The sequence below is a fragment of the Simochromis diagramma genome, unplaced genomic scaffold, assembly GCF_900408965.1.
Source record: "Simochromis diagramma unplaced genomic scaffold, fSimDia1.1 OVJJ01000596.1, whole genome shotgun sequence".
In the NCBI taxonomy this organism is placed as follows: Eukaryota; Metazoa; Chordata; class Actinopteri; order Cichliformes; family Cichlidae; genus Simochromis; species Simochromis diagramma.
The window spans coordinates 16,210,907-16,229,295 of record NW_024387245.1 but is presented as its reverse complement, the minus strand read 5'-3'; the positions used below and the strand labels follow the sequence as shown (position 1 = coordinate 16,229,295).

At 41.1% G+C, this 18,389-nt stretch overlaps 1 protein-coding gene across 3 annotated transcripts in view; it reads right to left on the bottom strand.

Moving 5' to 3' along the window:
• Positions 1–727: 727 nt before the first annotated feature.
• LOC120714648 (poly [ADP-ribose] polymerase tankyrase-1) overlaps positions 728–18,389 on the bottom strand; it is a 106,607-nt gene continuing 88,945 nt past the window's right edge. For 2 of the 3 annotated variants that reach the window (XM_040000992.1, XM_040000993.1), the window contains 11 exons: positions 17,203–17,391; positions 16,263–16,343; positions 13,856–14,042; positions 13,695–13,774; positions 10,651–10,771; positions 9,846–9,943; positions 8,438–8,512; positions 8,178–8,283; positions 6,149–6,335; positions 5,841–5,997; positions 4,835–4,946 (listed from right to left, as the gene is read on the bottom strand). In XM_040000992.1, the coding sequence (XP_039856926.1) occupies positions 4,860–4,946; positions 5,841–5,997; positions 6,149–6,335; positions 8,178–8,283; positions 8,438–8,512; positions 9,846–9,943; positions 10,651–10,771; positions 13,695–13,774; positions 13,856–14,042; positions 16,263–16,343; positions 17,203–17,391 (1,368 nt within the window). In that variant the 3' untranslated portion in view covers positions 4,835–4,859. Of the gene's footprint in view, positions 4,947–5,840; positions 5,998–6,148; positions 6,336–8,177; positions 8,284–8,437; positions 8,513–9,845; positions 9,944–10,650; positions 10,772–13,694; positions 13,775–13,855; positions 14,043–16,262; positions 16,344–17,202; positions 17,392–18,389 lie in introns of all 3 variants that reach the window. The other variant, XM_040000991.1, reaches the window with a different exon arrangement.

The window sequence follows — 18,389 nt, the reverse complement described above, 5'->3', positions numbered from 1 at the left end:
ATGAGTCATTTAGCTAATTACCACTTTGAAGCCTGTATTTTTATCAGTATTCTTGTTTTCTTCTTCTTTTCTTGGTGGTTTAGAAACGATACAAAGTTGATTTAACTTCGAAACATTTGAGATTTAGAGATCGTGCTCAGTTCTGGTGTGTCAGCACTCGACACTTTATTAATTACACTTTGTTAATGGCAGGTCAGGCCTGTGTTGTTGTTTGTTTTTTGTTCCTTCACGCCTACCTTCATTCTTTGTTTTGGAAACATTCAGAGATTTTGGTCCATAAAGATATGATAGGATCATGAAGTTGCTGCAGATTTGTTAGCTCCACTCCCAGTTTACGTCCGGTCAAGTCTTTTTTCAAGAAACCAGTTTGAGACAATGAGCTCATTTTAATGAACCTGTGTGAATACAGCCTCAGTTTTCTCTTCTTAGGCTGAGTTGACACACTCTGTTCCGCCAATATCTTGGGCTCACTTTGGACTCCATAACATTTAAATGTCACAGTAAAAAGCTACAGAATTTTAGGCAAATTAAGCTTTCCTTATGGACAATGCAGCTACAATGTTTCTACACTGATTTTCTACACTTGCTCATTAACATGAGAAACAAATCCATAGAATCACCAGTCAACATAACTTTTTTTGCCATCCTTATTTAACCACCCTTAAATTCTGGAATAACACACACTTGAGTTTTTTTGTGTGATTTGTTATTTGCGTTTCTTTTTTGCTGTATATTTGTGTGTCTCTGATATTAAACCATTATGTGATATTTTCATACTGACGTTCATTTGCATGCATTGTTCATGTTAAATTTAGAGAAAAATCAGCACTTAGACCAGTCAATCTAGCAACAACAACAAAGTCGTTTTGTTGCCAAGTTTGAACTTCAGCAGGTCGTCTTGACCATGTCTACATACCTAAATGCACTAAGTTGGTGCCATGTGATTGGCTAATTAGATATTTGTGTTACCATGCAGTTTAGTATCTAACTGAACTCAAGATCACAATGAAATAAAAACAAAAGGACACTTTAAATTCTTTTATTAAGGATTTTTCTTCTGTATAGTCATGAAGGAGTTTCTCTGTTCCACATGTTAGCTGGTCAGCAGCACATCTGTACAACCATCTGTACAACAGGAGGTCAAATGTAACAGAATGAAATGATAATGAAACCAGTGGCTTCTGGTAGAAGGCAGCTCAGACAGCTAGACAACACCTAACTGACTGAAGAGACGCTCCCCCCTCCAATCTATTTACAGCAAGGTTGGTCACTGAACAGAGACCAGCTAAAATTAAAATTCAAAAGGTTATGACATAAAAAAGGAGGGAAAAATAAACTAAAATTTAATCATGAAAGACCCGCTAAAAGGTGCATCTGGATTTAGTTTATTTACATTCCAATTTCAAGCAATGCCCACAGACCTCCGATCATAAATTAACATCTGCCGGCCTTAATGAGGTCAGTACCAAGACAGCCGACAGCGATGCTGCCGTTTTATCTAAAAACTGTGTACTACCGACACTCACTCAAACTTTAATTGAGCTTCTGGTGGAAGTACAAAAAACAGGCTTTACACGAGAGCCTTTCATTTTGTTCCAGCGAAGCAACCTCAATTCTCCACTGAAAACATCTTTTCACTTCAGTTTAATTTCAGGTTTTTTGAAATGTTTTCCTCATTTCTGCTTGAGTCATCTTTTCTTCAATCTCCTCATTCAATTTTTCCCATTTTTAGTCATTTCATTTTCATAATTCGCAGTTACACAAATAATTTCTTCTACTGTGATGACCTACCTACGCTATCAATTAGTCAATAAGTCACAACTTGAAAGAGGACACCCAAAAAAGGTTTCATTAGTTATTCTGAGGGTCAGCTACAGTGTGTTTAGTTCAACTGAGTTAATTCAGGCTTACAAGTCAAAAAAAGAAAAATCTGAAATAAAAGTGGCCCTATTGTGCTTATTTTTATTATATTCTTGGACTTTAATAGTGTTACCTCATGTGATTGACAGTTCAAAGTAATTTTATTGATCTTATATTGAGCCTAGGTGTAGCACTTGAGTTCATCCATCATCTAAAACAAGCCAAGCAACCTTTCTTCTGATTGGCAGCCCCTCACTAACAGAAGGTTTATACAGCCAGTGGGTGGAGCTTCTCTGTTCATAACCAAAGCTGTGCGCTCCTACTTACATATATGTTGACCTCCATTATTCGAAACTTTGCCCATCCAGCACTGTAACAGCATTAAGCACAATAGGACCACTTTAACATTCATTTGTTTTACCCTCAAATTTACCACTAACAGAGGTCAGGAGACATGAACCATCTCTCCTGATTGAGGTGAACTCCATAATGGTCAGAATCACCGTCCCGGTGCTTTCACTCCAACTGTCTCATTAAAGGCATTCAATTTCAAAGACCATCAGCCCTGCTGCGTTTCACCTGACATGACCAGAGGTGAATAAAAGCATACAGCTACATTCATGTGTAGTCCCTCCCCATGATCTATAGGGAATTTAAAGGTTATAAATAAAGACCCGTTAACAGAAAAACACGTAGTCATTGCAGTTAAAAAACAACAACAAAAAAAACAAAAAAGGAAAACCTTGAGCTTATAGTACTTTCTGAGAGAAATGGTAACATGTTGGTGTTTAGTCATGAGCGTCATACTTCATCCTGACATGAAACTTATCTATCAGCCTCATCATCATATAAAAAGACGTCAGCCTCATTAAGTTGTTTCTACACAGGAATGCCAGAAAATATCAGCACAATCAGGTTCGGTTGTGTCCTCACTACTGGAACTGCTCTGTGTGATGTGATTAAGGCCAGCCAGCTGCCTGGGGTGGAGTATGCAGGAGGCAGGAAGATCACCGGCTCTAACTCCTCCACCCTGCCCCCCAAAAAGCCCTGCCCCCAGTCACACATTGATGCAATCTGACATCATGCCGGCAAGTTAAATACACGCTTAATATCCAATCCAACTGCAGCAGACACTCTAGTGTAGACTAGAAAAAGTTCAGGGTTGAAGTGTGAAAACAGTTTACAGTACAGTGACACTTTCACATTTGAGGAGTGTAAACAGAGGAGCATGAAGTCTTTCAAACAAACAAAGAACTGCCTGAAATTGGGGGGGAAACGGTACTTTAAACAAAATCAAAAATAAATGCCTCTCTGATAGCCTTTAACACAGTACCGCAAGCTGGCAATTTGTCTGTTTCACCACTAGAGGGCATCAACAGTAAAAGTTGGAATGGAAAGGAACTGAAATGACCACATGTGGGAACGTGTCAGTGACATTAAGATACTTCAGTGACAGTAGTATTGTGTGATTAGCTGAACCCCCCCCCAAGAAAAAAAAAAAAATTACCCAAACCATCAGGCTTGCTTAAAGTGAGACTTTAAAGAATGCCACATCTCTTCTACTGCATACATTCAACTTTTCCAGTGACTGAAATAACAAAACTGGACAGCAGCAGAAAGCAAGCGTGCCATCTGCAGACACAAATTCATCCTTTATCTGTCTTGTTATTGAATGCTGAGTGAAGTTTAACCCAAATGAATTGGGAATGAAGCTTATGGACAAATCTGTTTGCAACACACTGAGTTTGCAGGTTAGCAGGTGCTCCCAGAAAAATGACAGTACCACTTAAAGGTATAAAACAATGTGGGTGTAACAGAAAGCAGGATTTCATTTGAGCACTTTTTACTGGCTAGATGCGCCTAATAAACTGGCAGGTGAGAGTAGTTTATGCGTATGATAGCCTTAATCGTCTGTGATCCTCATGGCTCTAAGACTGGTTTTTGATCAGAACTGGGCTGAAACAACATGGCAGTTCTGGATGCAGTTCCTATAGCGACTGCATATTTCCTGTCATACTACAAAGGCAGCAATCAGTTCTTGAAACGAGATTCTTGGTGGCATATTTGAGAAAAATAAGAGGTATGTTTAGGTTAGCTGGCTTGTCACAGGTGTCTCAGCCTGTCATGCTTCTTATAACTTAACTTCCCGGACAGCTAAGATCCCAATTTTATATTTTGATGAGCCTGCATGTGGTTTTCAGTGTATGAGCTTGATATGTTGCGGATCTGAAACGAGCAGGTTTGGTCTGACTGACTTGCGGGTGTAAGGTGGTGGTTGGTCCCGGTGTGGACTGTAGTGGAAAGTCTGCAGCAGGTCCCGTCAGCAGCTTTATTTGCTTTTTGATATCAACGATTCTCTTGCTTCTCTGCGTTTCATCTCATTTCATATTCTCCTCCTGTGGCTTCTCGTTTACATCGGCCTCTGGTGAAAATGCGACGACACAGAAACGCGCTGAATTTCCGTTCTCTCGATGCATCTGGAGGTGGCGTTGGAGCATTGTTTTGATGTTGTGGGTGTGTGCGCAAAGCAAAAAGAGGACATAATATAAAAAAACACATTAAAGCCTGGGGCTAGAATACAGGAGCAGTGCAAAGGTGCCTAAAAAACAAAAAACAAAACAGCTTTTTGTTTGTTTTAGATTTTTTTTTGTGGTAATTGCTTTCATTTTGAGATCAAAGCCACAGCGCCTGCAAAAACAGCTTCCATTAATGCTGATGAAACAGTTTCCATTTTCTCCTCAAATGATTAATTATTACTGTCTGCTCCTTTTGGACTGAACCTGTATTACAACCCCAAAAAACTGAAAGACACGTCTCTTCTTCCTCCTTATTTCCACGTTTGAGGGTCATCTGACTCCTGGCCAGCCGATGCTTCGTGTCACCCACCCCCAGCTCCAGAGACTTTGAAGGTCTGAGGTTTGAAACTCCTTACTGTTCAGTTCTGGTCCTCTTAGAGATTTGTCCACTACAGTCTGGCTAACTTGGCACCCAGCTGTGCTTTAGGACTTTTGCTCAGCAGTGGCAGCAGGCGTGGCCAGACTCTCTGGCTTCACAATCTGGTAGGTGATCAAGTACTCTGGGTAAGCCTGAGGACAAAGAATGCATTAAAGTCAAACAAACTGTTATGATTTCAGTGCAAGGAAAAAAAACGTGGGTTACTACAAGAAAGACAAAGTAAATTAAGTATGATCTTTTAAAGGCTGGGTAAGTATTTCAAATGTGTGTATGCTGAGGATTTTTGGAATTTACAGTGTTGGTCCTTTTGAGGATTTAAACACCCAGTCACACAGGCCTAGAGACCAGCTGGCGACTGCCTGGCAACCTCCATTCGCTAGGAAAAAAATTATGATTCTCTGAGTGCTTACGATTGGTTGCTAAAGCCCCAGTCACATGGTCACCATTTCATACCACAATTCTGAAAACATGACAGTTCTTACTTGGTACCTTGGGTACCAGGCAGTGTATGTACTGAGGTACAACTGTAGGGGGCAGCATACGGCTACAAGTGGCTATATGCAGAATAAGAAGATGGCAACTGGTGCTGCTGCCCTTATAGGTTTGGTATCAAGAATCATGTAATTCTACTGGTACTGGTACCAATTAGTAAATTCCTGGTATTGTGACATCCGTGCTAGAGACTGGTCAGTGTTCCCATGTGTATTCCCTGAAAGGCTGGTGAGTGAGTAGTTCGGGTTGCTTGCCATTACTGGGTGAAATTGGCTGTGGTGCTGCATCGACAAGGTCCTTACGATTACTTTGGTCACAACTGTGCAAACAGTTTGCATGGAAGATGCCAAATGTCTGCAAAGACTTGCCACTACTCACTAAAAGCTTGTTTCCGCCGCTGAAAAAACATGAATAAATACATACATTTTTTGCATGAGTTATTATGTCCAAATTTCAAAAGTTGGACTTAGTAACTCAAACTTCCAAGTACCTTGAAATTTAGAAGGCAAAAATGTTTTTCTGTGTGTACCAACCTGCTCCCCTCTGTAGATGACATACTCTGCATACGCCAGACCATTGACACTGGGTCGTCCTATTACGGAGTGGTGACCAGGAGGGGCGTGGGCCATTTTCATTGCACTAAACTGAAGGAATGATTTACCGAGTGTCACCCGACAGAACAGCATCTGTCTGCAAACACACACAAACACATAGACGCACACCATGGAATCGATAAAATCAGTTTATTTGATCTTTCGGTAAGGCAATTTTTTATTTCAAGAATATTTTAAGAAACGAAAAAGATCTCGCTAAAGCTGCTCAGGCCGATGTGAGCACCCACCTGTGACATATGTAGCAGGAGCGGTCTTTGTGGGTTGGACAACCTGTTCCTCCGCCGATCCCATACACGTACTGATTGCTCTTGGAGGAGTTCTCGGCAAAATAGATGCCAGCGCCAAACATGCCTCCGATGTATGCATGACGCTCATCAAAGCCCTTATGGATAATTGCGTTGATGAAGGGAGAACCTGGAAGGCCCGAAAAGTGAGAAATGACACAAAATATTCAGCTGCCTCCACTGTGAGCATGTCTGTCCTGACAGTGATGCCTGCATCAGAAATGTCTTCAGATACAAGAGTAATACATAAAAGATCACAGCAGACTCTGAAGATGCCAGAAAAGGTAGCGTACTGCGTACTGGAAACTGAGCTAAGAAACTGGGAGGATTCCACTCTACGGCAGTTAAAAAGAAAGATAATATTACAGTTAATTACAAAGCACCTTAGTCCTCAAGAGAACTATGAAACTAGGAGAGGACGGAGGAAGTGCAGAGTGCGGCGCTTCCTTACTTTCCCTCCATGTAAGGAAACAGAATTTATGCATTTCACATACTCCGGTTAATTCATCTTTTTGAGCTTTAGAGGACGGCATGCTGACAGCCAAAGCTGTCACAGATATTTAAGGTGCATCGACTGATTCACCACATCAGCTCATGTACTGATTTTTAAAGTAGATATCAGGAGCTGTCAGATACCTTTGAGTGGTGCAGTTCTTTTAAGTCTTTGCAGGAACTCATGTAGAGTTGAACCTATGGACCTTTTTTATGCTGTCTAAATTTTAACCTCGTGGTTAAACCTGCCACCATGTTAGCCTCTGTGTCTGTAGAAATCATCCAAAACTGAATGGTATGTGTGCTCCTATTCTCCAAAATGCTGTATGACAGTTAAACGCTGCAGGTTAAATGGATCTGGTGTAATGTTTGTAGTCGATGCCGCAGCGCCGACGTGGATGTGTCAGACTGCAGCAGAGTTATCACACAATCAATAATAAGCACTTTCACGGTCCAATACTATGTGAGGAGGAAAGGGAGGAGCGCTGCCAGAGCCCTACGACAAGATGTCCAACGGGCTACCCGTGTGTGTTTCTGACCCCCATAACATCAGAATGCCACGAGCACGGCATGAGGACCCGACATCCTTTACTGGGACATGCGCTCAGAGTCCAGCACAGCCAGACTATGACAACTAATGACAACTGAGCTGCACTGAGCTGTGATTACCCCTTCCAATAAAGGATGTTGGGCCCTGCTCATGAAGTCAGTTTCTGACAGATAATGTGATAAATATGCTTATGGGTGGCCATCTGGAGGTCGTTCTGTGGGGCTCTAGTGGTGCTTCTTCTGTTTCTCATCGATCTAAAAGAGCAGACAGTAGTCCTGCAGCTCTCCTTGTGTTAAAACCTGTCTCTTGGTATCTCCAACACACTCCTGAGACTTGTGCTGGAAGACACAGCAGACCATCTTGTGATGGCATGTATGGGCTGGACTATCTATGCAAGTTGAAAGGGATGCAGGTACCATCTCATGATACCAAAAGTTCCAAAAACATTAATAAAAGGAAAAAAAAATACTGGTAGTTGTCTCAGCCTCCTAGTAGGTACATGTATGGTATCGCATTCACAAAGTTGTGTGTCCACACTCCCTGCCCACCCCGCAGGACGCTGACAACACCGTTAACTAGAGTAAAATTCAAAACGACTCCCCTTTTTGGGGATGAATTGGGGGGTTTTTCTAGTCCACTTGATGATGGATTCACAGCAAGAGTAATACTAAGTTTAACTAACTGTCTTATACTGAGATAATCCAATTTTGGATTCGTGTGCTTAGCTGTGTTTGTTGGAAGAGTTAATTCCTTTTCAGATGTTTGGTACATGAGTCAAATGTATTTCACAAATATTCATTACAGGAGTGCAAATGTTTGTCAGAGCATTTCAGCATAAAAAAGGTGCTAAATCTCTGTAAATCAGCAGGACTATATTTAAAGAAGCTCAGCATGCTTTCATATTTTACCACATGCACAGTGTTTATTTACCGTGAAAGAGCATGCGCTCGTTGTGGTGGTTGTGATTCTCATCTGCAATTTCCTTTTGTCTGTGTGTGTATCTTTCCCGCAGCTTCTTATTCACAACCTTCTGAATCTGCAGTCAGAGGAAAGAGAGGAGGGAAACAGCACACATAAAATGCTTAATTTATGTCCAGATTGCTTTTTCTTTTTTTGCTTTAAAGGAGGGAAGAAAATAAAAATCACTTATTTCTGTATTTGTACAGTGTGATGTGTTTTTTAGGTCATACTTTAATGATGTTGTAGCGGCTGAAGACCCCGCCTGCGTTGCCTCCGTCGCGGTGCTCTCTGATCGTGCTCTGTAGCTGAGGAGGAAATCATCAAACATAACAACAATGAATCATCATAAACACTAAACCCTTTTTTCCCTCAGATTTCTAAAATGAGATAAGATGAGATGAGATGGCCTTTATTTGTCAGTTGCAGTTGCCCACAGAGATGACAGACCTTGCCGACCGTACATACAATACACAAACATCACACTGGGGAGGCAGGTCAGGCCAGGTAGCAAGGAAAAAAAACATCGAAATGTGTAACAAAAAAGGATAATACAGGAATGCACAGATATCAACACACCATAGCAGAATAAACACAGACAAGCAACATGGGAGAGTGTTCCAGTGTGTACAGCTGATCTGGGACCGCTGCTATCTTCGACTGCGCCTCCAGCTGATCCGGTGTCCACATCGGATGGGAGGTAAGCATCCGATGTGGATGTGAAAAGTGCCAGTGACACTTTTAACATGGATACATTTGAAAACGCTGTTTTCACATTGCAGTGTGGACAGCGAACCCGGAGCCTTTTCGAAAACGATGACACATTTTAGTCATGTGATGCAGTCATGTGACCAATTAAACTAAGGTAGCGGAGGGCATTATACAGCAGTTGTTTTGTTTGCTCTCAATTTTGACAGCCCTATTAAAGATTAATATCAGTTTGTACATGCTCCAGATAGCTTTTCTTCAATTCAATTCTTTAATTCTCACTCGCTTTTGCAACTTTGTACTTTTGTGTTACTCGCAGCAACAACACCACCTCATTGTTAACTCGATGTGAAAAGTTAAAATAACTATAAAGTGTGAGAGGAAAGCAGCAGCTCATTCAATCAAGAGTAGATGCCTTCACAGTGCCTGTGGGGAAATGTGGCATAATACAGCAAAAATAATGTGTGCAAAATAATTGTAGGTAAAAATATTTCATCTGCTTTCCTTCTGGTATTTAAAAAAACAAATCAGTCCAGACTTCACGACTGTCATTTGTCAAGTTGTCGAGGAAGAATTACAGATGAAATTACCTGTTAAATTTCTTTTAACATGTGACGGTTCTCATTAATTTCAGCTCATTCACACTGATATCGGCTGTCTCGTTCAATCGCGGCTTCTCAATTACGAGAGCAATGCAGGCAGTGGAGCAGCTCCACAGATATGAAACCTCTCGTTCAGCTGGCTGCTGTGACACCGCGTGATGTGTCTTTAGGCACATGGTTGAAATTACTGTTCAAGCAAATGAATAAATGTTGTTTCACACTGAAAGAAATTCATGCAGGTGGTAAGATAAAAAAAAAAAAAGGTGCTATGAATTTAAATGTGGTCAGTGTCGTGTGTAGGTTACATGTGCTTAAAGGGGCGTTTGCGTACCTCCTCCTCCACAGACTGGAATTCCTTGTCATCCGGTTGCAGGTCGATCAACATGGTGCCCTGGCTGGAGCAGTGGAACGTCAGGTATGGGTTTGCACCTATGAGCAAATATTTGCAAGAGAGATCAAGATGTTTAATTCAACTAAATTTTAATTAAAAAGGTAAAGGAAAATTATACAAATTATATTGTTCAGGAACGACAGTCATTTTTACACACAGAGACTCAACTGACAATCAGTTTCATGGCTTCATGTTAGTTAATGACATATTAATCAAATAAAAAATCCTGAGTTGATTCCAAGTCTTGATCCCAGGAAATTGATGAAGTCCAAAGAGGTGCTGATGCAAGTGAAGAGCCCATCATTAGGTTGAAAAAACAAATGTAAACCTATCAGTTGAGATACCAAAGAGTTTAGGAGACGATAACCAAAGTGGATGATCAGAGTTACTTTCATGGTTAGGAAAAACTACTTCACAACATCTTGTCAAGTCAAAAACACTCTTGAGCAGGTATCACGAATCACTGCCAACCTCTGTGATAGGAGAAGCCTTCATTAGTGTAAGACAGCAAGGCACAAACTACTTGTTGTGTCTAACCCAAGTGTTTGACATGTAGATATAAAATATGAGTCACATTTCCTGGATAACATATCTGAACATTAGTAGAATATAATGTTATTGATTGTGAAATACGTCTAACTGATTGTTTTAAATATTTATTGGCAAGTTTTATTAACCCCCCCTTCCTTTGAATGCTTTTCCACTCAGTTACACTCAGTGCGCTGTTCTCTTCGAGTATACTGACCTTGCTGGCCTCCCAGCAGTCTCTCGATGCCCTTGATGAGTTTGTGTCTGTGACCGTAGGCGTTGATGCCGATCTCCTTCAGCTCTTCGTGACCCATGTCTGCCAGCACATCCAGTGAAATCTGCCCAGAGATGGCAAAAAAAAAAAACAGAAGAAAAAAAGAGTGCACTTGTTATTTTTCCCATTGCCTCTAGTTATACAGTCATAAAAAATCGATTTAACAATGCCTTAATGTATTTAACAGTAAGTCATGTGCCGATAGTGGCAGCAGGTCATGCTACAAGCTGATAATCTGAACTGTCCGCTGTAAAGAGTGATGAGTTCAGTGATCTAAGATGTACCGCGGAGAAAATAGGTCTGACAAATATTCATGAAAAACAGCAGCCGCACAAAGAAAAGGTCAATGAATGGATGGCAGTAATCAAGCCAGTTGATATGCAAATTGATGACGGCGAAGTCATCGCCGCTCTCCTGAATTTGTTCAGGGTGAGTGGAAATGAGATTCATCCTTGAGGCAGAGATAACTTTCCCTCCGCGCTGCCTTGATCACTGATACAGGTGTAAATCATCACAGCTTGAGTAGTCTGCTGGGAGTTTACCGCGACGTGCTCCGCGGAGAAATAAGCTAAGCAGAAACCTGTCACACCGCGGAGGGGTAAACTATAGCGTTTGACTTTTGCGGATCTCCTTAACAGAATAAAACAATTTGAAGAAAGGATTAAAAACTGGTTAAATTAAACAAAACTGTTTGAAAAACACTAGAATTCAAACTGCTTCTCGCGTGAGAACTTCACTATTTTTATTCTTTAAGGCGCTGACCTCAGACATTATTAAGGCCCTGGGCAAACCTCTGAACGTCTTCCTTTACATCAAGCTAGTTAACAGTGAGGCTTGACAAGGAAGAAGCTTCAAAGAGTGCAAAGTTCAAACCATTATTCTGCGATTCATCAAGAACACTGAAGGGCAGCAAAGTGCAAAGTCTGCAGCTAAATTAAAGGCGTCTATAACGAGTGACAGGTCAGCTGAAGCAATGTTTGTTTCTTTGTCACACCTCTGAGTTCTTGTTCATGTCATTCTGAAGTAGAAACGTAGACACAGCTGACTCTTACCCCATCACTCTGCATCACTCTCAGTTTGAATATTAATGAAGGCTTGTTTCCCTTTAGGAGGGGGGCAAGAATAAATTTAACTGCACACAGAATCTCCCACAATGCTTCCACCCTGCCTTTTACCAGCTGTCACCTTTCAGTGTTACTTTATTTCACTGTCTGTTTTCTCCTCGTTCTGTGACCTCTTTCATCTCCTTCACTGTTCTGTCTCTGCTTCTCTTTTCTTTTATCTTCATCCATTCAAGCACCTTTCTCTCTTTCCTCCCCTGTCTTGATTTACCTTCTTCTCTGTCTTCTGTGGAGATCTCCGCCTCCCTTTGTGTTCTTTACTCTCTATACATCTACCCGTTTTCCACAGTTTTCAGCACCAAGATTTGCAAATTTGGTAATGCTCTGAGCTGAATGCTAAAGCCGGCGTGCTAAGCAGATGTTTGTGGTGTTTGCTAATTGACTTGCTAATAAAACGCAATGCTGATGGGAAGGTCTGCAAGATACGCAACCATAAATCAAACAATTACAGACGACAAAATTACCAGACAAATTAAAATTCTGAATGAGCTACTTAAAAGAAAAAAAAAAAAAAAAAAAAAAATCACAGCTCATTACGTCTACAGCAGCGGTGTCAAACATAAGGCCCGGGAGCCAAGATTGGCCTGGCAAAGGCCATGTCCACACTAATACGTTTTCGTTTGGAAACGCATCTTTGTCTCTCCTTTTTGGCCTCCGTCCACACTGACGTTTTGAAAACGCTCTCCAAAGTGGATACATTTGAAAACGCTGTTTTCACATTGCAGTGTGGACAGTGAACCCGGAGCCTTTTCAAAAACGATGACACATTTTAGTCATGTGATGCAGTCACGTGACCAATTAAACAAAGATAGCGGAGGGCATTACACAGCAGTTGTTTTGTTTGCGCTTAATTTTGACAGCCCTATTAAAGATTAATATCAGTTTGTACATGCTTCAGATCGCTTTTCTTCAATTCTTTAATTCTCACTCGCTTTTGCAACTTTGTACTTTTGTGTTACTCGCAGCAACAACTCCACCTCATTGTTAACTCGATGCTTTTCCTCAACATTTTGCTGCGATGTTTCAAAGAGCCGGAAAGTAAATAAACGGCAGACAGAAATGAGGCAGGCCGAATCGTCTTGCGTTTCACGCGTGCGCAGCACTGGAACGTAAGCGTTTTCGGCCGTTTCAATGTGAACGCACAACTCTGTGAAAACGACTGAAAACGACAGTGTGGACGCACAGCATTTTCAGACGAAAACGCCGTTTTCAAATTCATCCGGGCTAGTGTGGACATAGCCAAAGACTCCAATCTGGCCCCTTGGATAGCTTTGGAAAATGTGAAGGAGGACATTTTGGACTTTTAACTTTTTACAGCTTTTCCTACTGATAAAGACCTCAACTGTGACCATTCATACTCCACTAAAGTAATTAAATGATAGATTATTTTACACATTTAGTTCTTACAGCATAAGCCCAAAAAGAAATCCTGAGAGTTTTCTTTCATTTACTACCGGGGCTTTCTTTGTCATGATAAAAAAAAGTGAGACATACTGTTGAAATTTGGCTTCTTTTTCTTATATCAAGACTGACAGAAAGCGGAGTTTCACTTGTTCGGCTCACATAAGATCAAAGTGGTGCTGCATGTGGCCACCCTTGGTCCACAGCTACATAAAATGTGTGCATCAAGTTTTATGTCAATTGTGATACTACAGTCAGGATAACAGTGGTGGACCACAGGATGCAGACAGATCCTGCCATCCTTAGATCCACACACAACAAGCAACAAGCAACAAAAAGAGGGAGACCAATGAAGTTGTTTTGCTTAGAAACAGGATTGGATTCACGGCAGCCTCTCTTCCTCCTTCTTTTTCCTCCTGTTTCACGCTTTAAAAGTCTGACACATCAGAAATGCTGTTTGTGTACCTGTTCCCGCTGAAAGATGTCTCGGAGGTGTTCCAGCCCCAGGCTCTTTAAGAACTGGTTGATGGTCATGTCAAGTAGAGCTGCAGAGACAAAGTGATGTCAGCAGGGTTTTCACAAGTTTTGACTCGTGGTACAACGGGCGCTCTTGTGCGTTCACCCACCTTCTCCTTCTTTCCTGTCGGAGCCAGTCGCTCCATCTGCGGGACCGGTGGCCCCGGCCACCGTGATGTCACTCAGAGGAGCGGCCAGGTTGTCTATGCTGCTGGCCGCTGACAGGCACGAAGGGGACGGAGACGGAGAGATGACCACACCCCCTGTCGCTCCTGTGCTCACCACATTGGCACTTACCTAAAAGTAAGAAGGAGAAGGTTTGCTTTGACTTAGTAAGACTTTATAGAAATTTTCTTTAGTCACCAATTTTGAGTGTTTGAGCTTTCAGCTCTTGAGGTGAATTGAAAAAGCTAGCGACATGGCAACCAGACACCATAGAAAATCAGTGACATTCAGCCACTTGAAGCGACGGTGGATGTTGATTGTCTTGATGTGTAGTTACATTTCACGGGAGATGCACGCAAGGTTATGATGTAGGGTTTCACAGGGGCTTGCAGTTATGGTGTATCGTAATCAAACTAACTGTGAGGTCAGGTTACCTAGGGGACCATTCATTCATCAGAGCGGTGTAGTGTGAAACGTTAGCGAGACATGTCAATTTTTTTGTGGCTCTTTTTTACCGGGCTAAATCACCATGGTAACTTAAACCCACAATCTGTCTGGGAGCAGCTTATGCTGCATGTGTCACTTTAAATTCAGCTCGAAGTGCCTCATTTTCACCAATTCTTTTATTTATATCATGAAGTTACAGCCGAGCAAACTGTTAGTTGCATTGTGAGTGGAATGTGCATGTGATGCATAACACATATATTTTTATAATTGATCCTAAGTAAAGAATCAAGCTGCTAACTCTCTTTTACACCTCTGGAATAGCAGTTACGCACACACACACACACACGAACACCTGTTCAGTCAGTAAGAATAATTTCACTTTGATGATGAAAAATAAACTGGTTTTTAAATCTCCTTTGTTTGGCTGTGGGACAGTACGGACAGCTTTAACTGTCCTGTAAATATAACAGCTATAAAGGGGGGAAAAAGCTGCACTGGGAACACACTTTGATATAAAAATAAATAACTGGAACCAAAATGCTTGTTTAACATTTTAGTACTCTTCACCATGGATCTCTTCTCTTATTTATTGTTATAGTTTTATGTTTTTTAATCACCATTTAATCATTATTTCATAACGTCTCTGATCAGAGCAGGCAGTACTCAAAGGAATTATTTTATGCACGAGGATTGTCACATAATGTGTCAAACATCCCTTTTCTACATGAGCGAGTACAGAGCCTGAAACAAAAAGTGGGCTTAACAGAGAAAGTCGATAACCATCATTGTGATACCCGCCATCTCTGACTGGGGCTTTAGGGTTTCTTGAGCCAGCTAATATAAAGAAAGCCTTCAGTTTAGTGCTGTGAGACACTACAAATTTTGGTATTGATCTGATACCAAGGAAATATATTGCTTTTTCCAATACAGATACCAATACTTTTAACCTATAAGGACAGCTTATTTACGAGACAGCTTCTTAATGACCACATTTTAATGAACACTTAATCACTGTGCTTTTTACTTTCCAATTACTAATTACTCAAGGCAACAAAACACACTTTTCATGTTTTTCATGTGTTATGAAACCGGGTTTTTGGAGACCTGGATTGTGAATGTGCCTGTCTCTAATGCACTTTGGGTCACCTTGAGTAACATGTCAGTTACTTTTATCTCTTTAGGGCTCATGCACAGTATGAAAAAGTGGAAAAAGAATAAAATTGTATCTTTTTTTAAATCAGTATTTATATATGCAACATGTTTTGCAGTGGCGTAATTAGCAGAGGAAAAAAAGGCTCATCTACAAACTAAAAAAAACGATTTAAGAAAAAGGGTTTCAGAGAGCGGGTTGGGCAGAGACGATACCCTTCCCTGTTCCTCTGCCATGACAGCTGAGGTGAAACTTGCTTTTCTGTCATAACACTCGTTCGTGGGGTGGAGCAATGGGCACAAGAAGAACTCATTAAATTTTGGTGCAGATCCAAAGCAACTGAAATTGGCAGAGGATGCCCTCTCTGATCGCCCTTCACGTTGCTCACTTTTTTAGTTAATCAGCTTCTATTTAAACGCTGTGCACGGACCTTGTCTGGGTTTGGTAATTAATGTTTGGTTAACTGATTTGCAAACAGAACCTAGATTTTGCACATTTTGGTAATTATGTGACAACATAAATTCATACGCAGCTCTCGAATGAAGACTTCTGTCAGTGAGACGTCTGTTTAAATATGGAAACGTAAAAATGTTCACACATCTGGTCCGTTCGGTGTTTCGTTTAGGTTTAAATCAAAGCACGTTTTTCTTTACATTGAGCTTAAGATTAAAAACTGATATGAATTCTGCTATTAACACTTCATCCGATTCAACACAGAGACAGCATCTGTGCCTATACTGTGTGCAGACACTCACCACAGTGGCCTGTGGTTTTAAACAACTTGGCAGGGCGTCTGGCGGCATGGCATCAATCAAAAGTGCTCTGATGTCATCAGCCTGCAACAAAGACACAACATGTAGACACCTCTGAATTAGTTTTGTATGTTTGTTTGTATTTTTTGAACACACTATCTACAGATCACACCAGGTTGTGTTTTTGCAGCAAATCACTGTAGTGCTACACTTTTTCTGGATTTTTTGGCAAATCTATCACTTTATTTTTGAGTATAAGACACTGTCTTTTCTTTTCTTCTGACTGAAATATGCACTTTCTTGTTGTAAGGGCACTTGTGTTTGTATTTTTTTGTGTAATGCCTTGAAAATGACTAGGAAGCTTAACTCAATCATGGTCAGAGGCCACGCTTTGTGAAGTTATCCCAAAGCTAATCTGGACTAAACTAGAAAATGGCACGTGTGACGTTTTCATTACAGGATCAAACTGTCACGAAGCTTCATGAGAGCAAGCCAAATTTTCCAGGCTTTTCCTGGGACTGCTATATCCATTAATGACTTCATCCAATGGTCAATAAATAAACTGAATGCATAGTGTGAGAAGAGCAGCAAATGCCTCTGTTTCCTCTTATCTCTAGCAGAGTTACAAGCCTGTAGATGTCAGCAGCAGTGATGTGCTGTTTTCCAAAGGAGGCTCTCAAACTTTGGTACCTACAGTCAAACAAGGAAACGCGTAAGGAAGCTCATTAGGAAACCTCATTAGGGTGTGAGGAGTTAGAAAGCTGTCTGTTCCACCATCTAAACTTCTGCAAACTCTCCTTATGGCGCTCAACTCTCTGAATAGTTAACCATAACCATCTGAACGTCTATTTAAGTCAATGTGCTGACTCATAAGTATGAAGACTGTTATGGGAAGAAATTAGGACAGATCCCAAAAAAAGTCCCACAAGAAATCCTTTCATACCGTGGCCAAGTCCAGCGGCGTCTGCCCCTCCTGGTTCTTCATAGTGGGATCGGCTCCATGGGCGAGCAGCAGCGCGCAGAGCTGAGTCCTCCCTTTCTGGGCCGCTTCGTGCAAGGGAGTAAATGCCCACTTGTCGGTTGCATTGACACACGTGTTGTACTTGATCAGCAGAGCAGCTATGTCCACGTGCTGGACAGAGGAGAGGAAGTAGCGGGGAGACATAAAGAAGAAGAAGAAGAAGAAGAAACAGGAAAGCGGAGGAGAGAAATTAAAACGGCAGAAAATGAGAGCAGATGAGTGAGGAGGTGTCTGGGGGAGGCGAGGGCAGCACGAATAAAAGCATTTAACAAGAGCAAATGTGTGAAGTGTTGCTGAATGAGTGCTACAAAATTAAGATCAGGGGGAAAAAAACATGTAAAAACGGATTGCAGGATTGTGTGAAACAGAAAACGTGTGAATTATTAAATCTGTCATGATTTTTCTTTTCCCTCCGGTCCGTCCTCTCCTGCTTTTCCCGCTCGTCTCCCTCATTCCCTCGTCGTCTGTCTACGGCTCGTGTCTTGGTGTCAAACAGAATGTAGCTTGTTTTGCAGTAACAGTCAGGGATGCTTGAGTGTGTATAACTGTTTGTGTGTGCGTTTCCAAAATGCAGAGCTCACCAAGCTTTCATGCAAACACGTGTTTCATGACTCTTTTAGCAGAAGACTGCTGACAAGCTACGAGCGCTGTGCCACCAAAGATGAAGGGAAAAAGCACAAATGTAAACCTTCAACAGTCGAATATCCCCCCCATGTTAAAGATGATAGTCATTATTATTGCTGTTTAGGTAAGTACGATCCAGTGTCACAGTTAAATATCACACACTGTGTGCTACACATTTTCTAAACATCCAAAATATGCATACTTGTCAAACTTTACAACAACCTCTTGAGATGATTTTGACTTAATGTGCAGTTGAAAAAAGGTGATAAACTGCAATATATGCAATACTGAGCATATTGCAAAATGTTAAAAATCACAATAAAATCATATAGTAAGTGAAGTATTGTAATAATAGTGTATTTTAAATTTAGTGTATTTAAAACAATATAGTGAAGGGAAGCATATAGAAAGATTATAAGCAACTGAGCTGTTTTATTGATTAAAATACCCAAGTGTGGTTATCTATCAATCTATGTTCATCATGC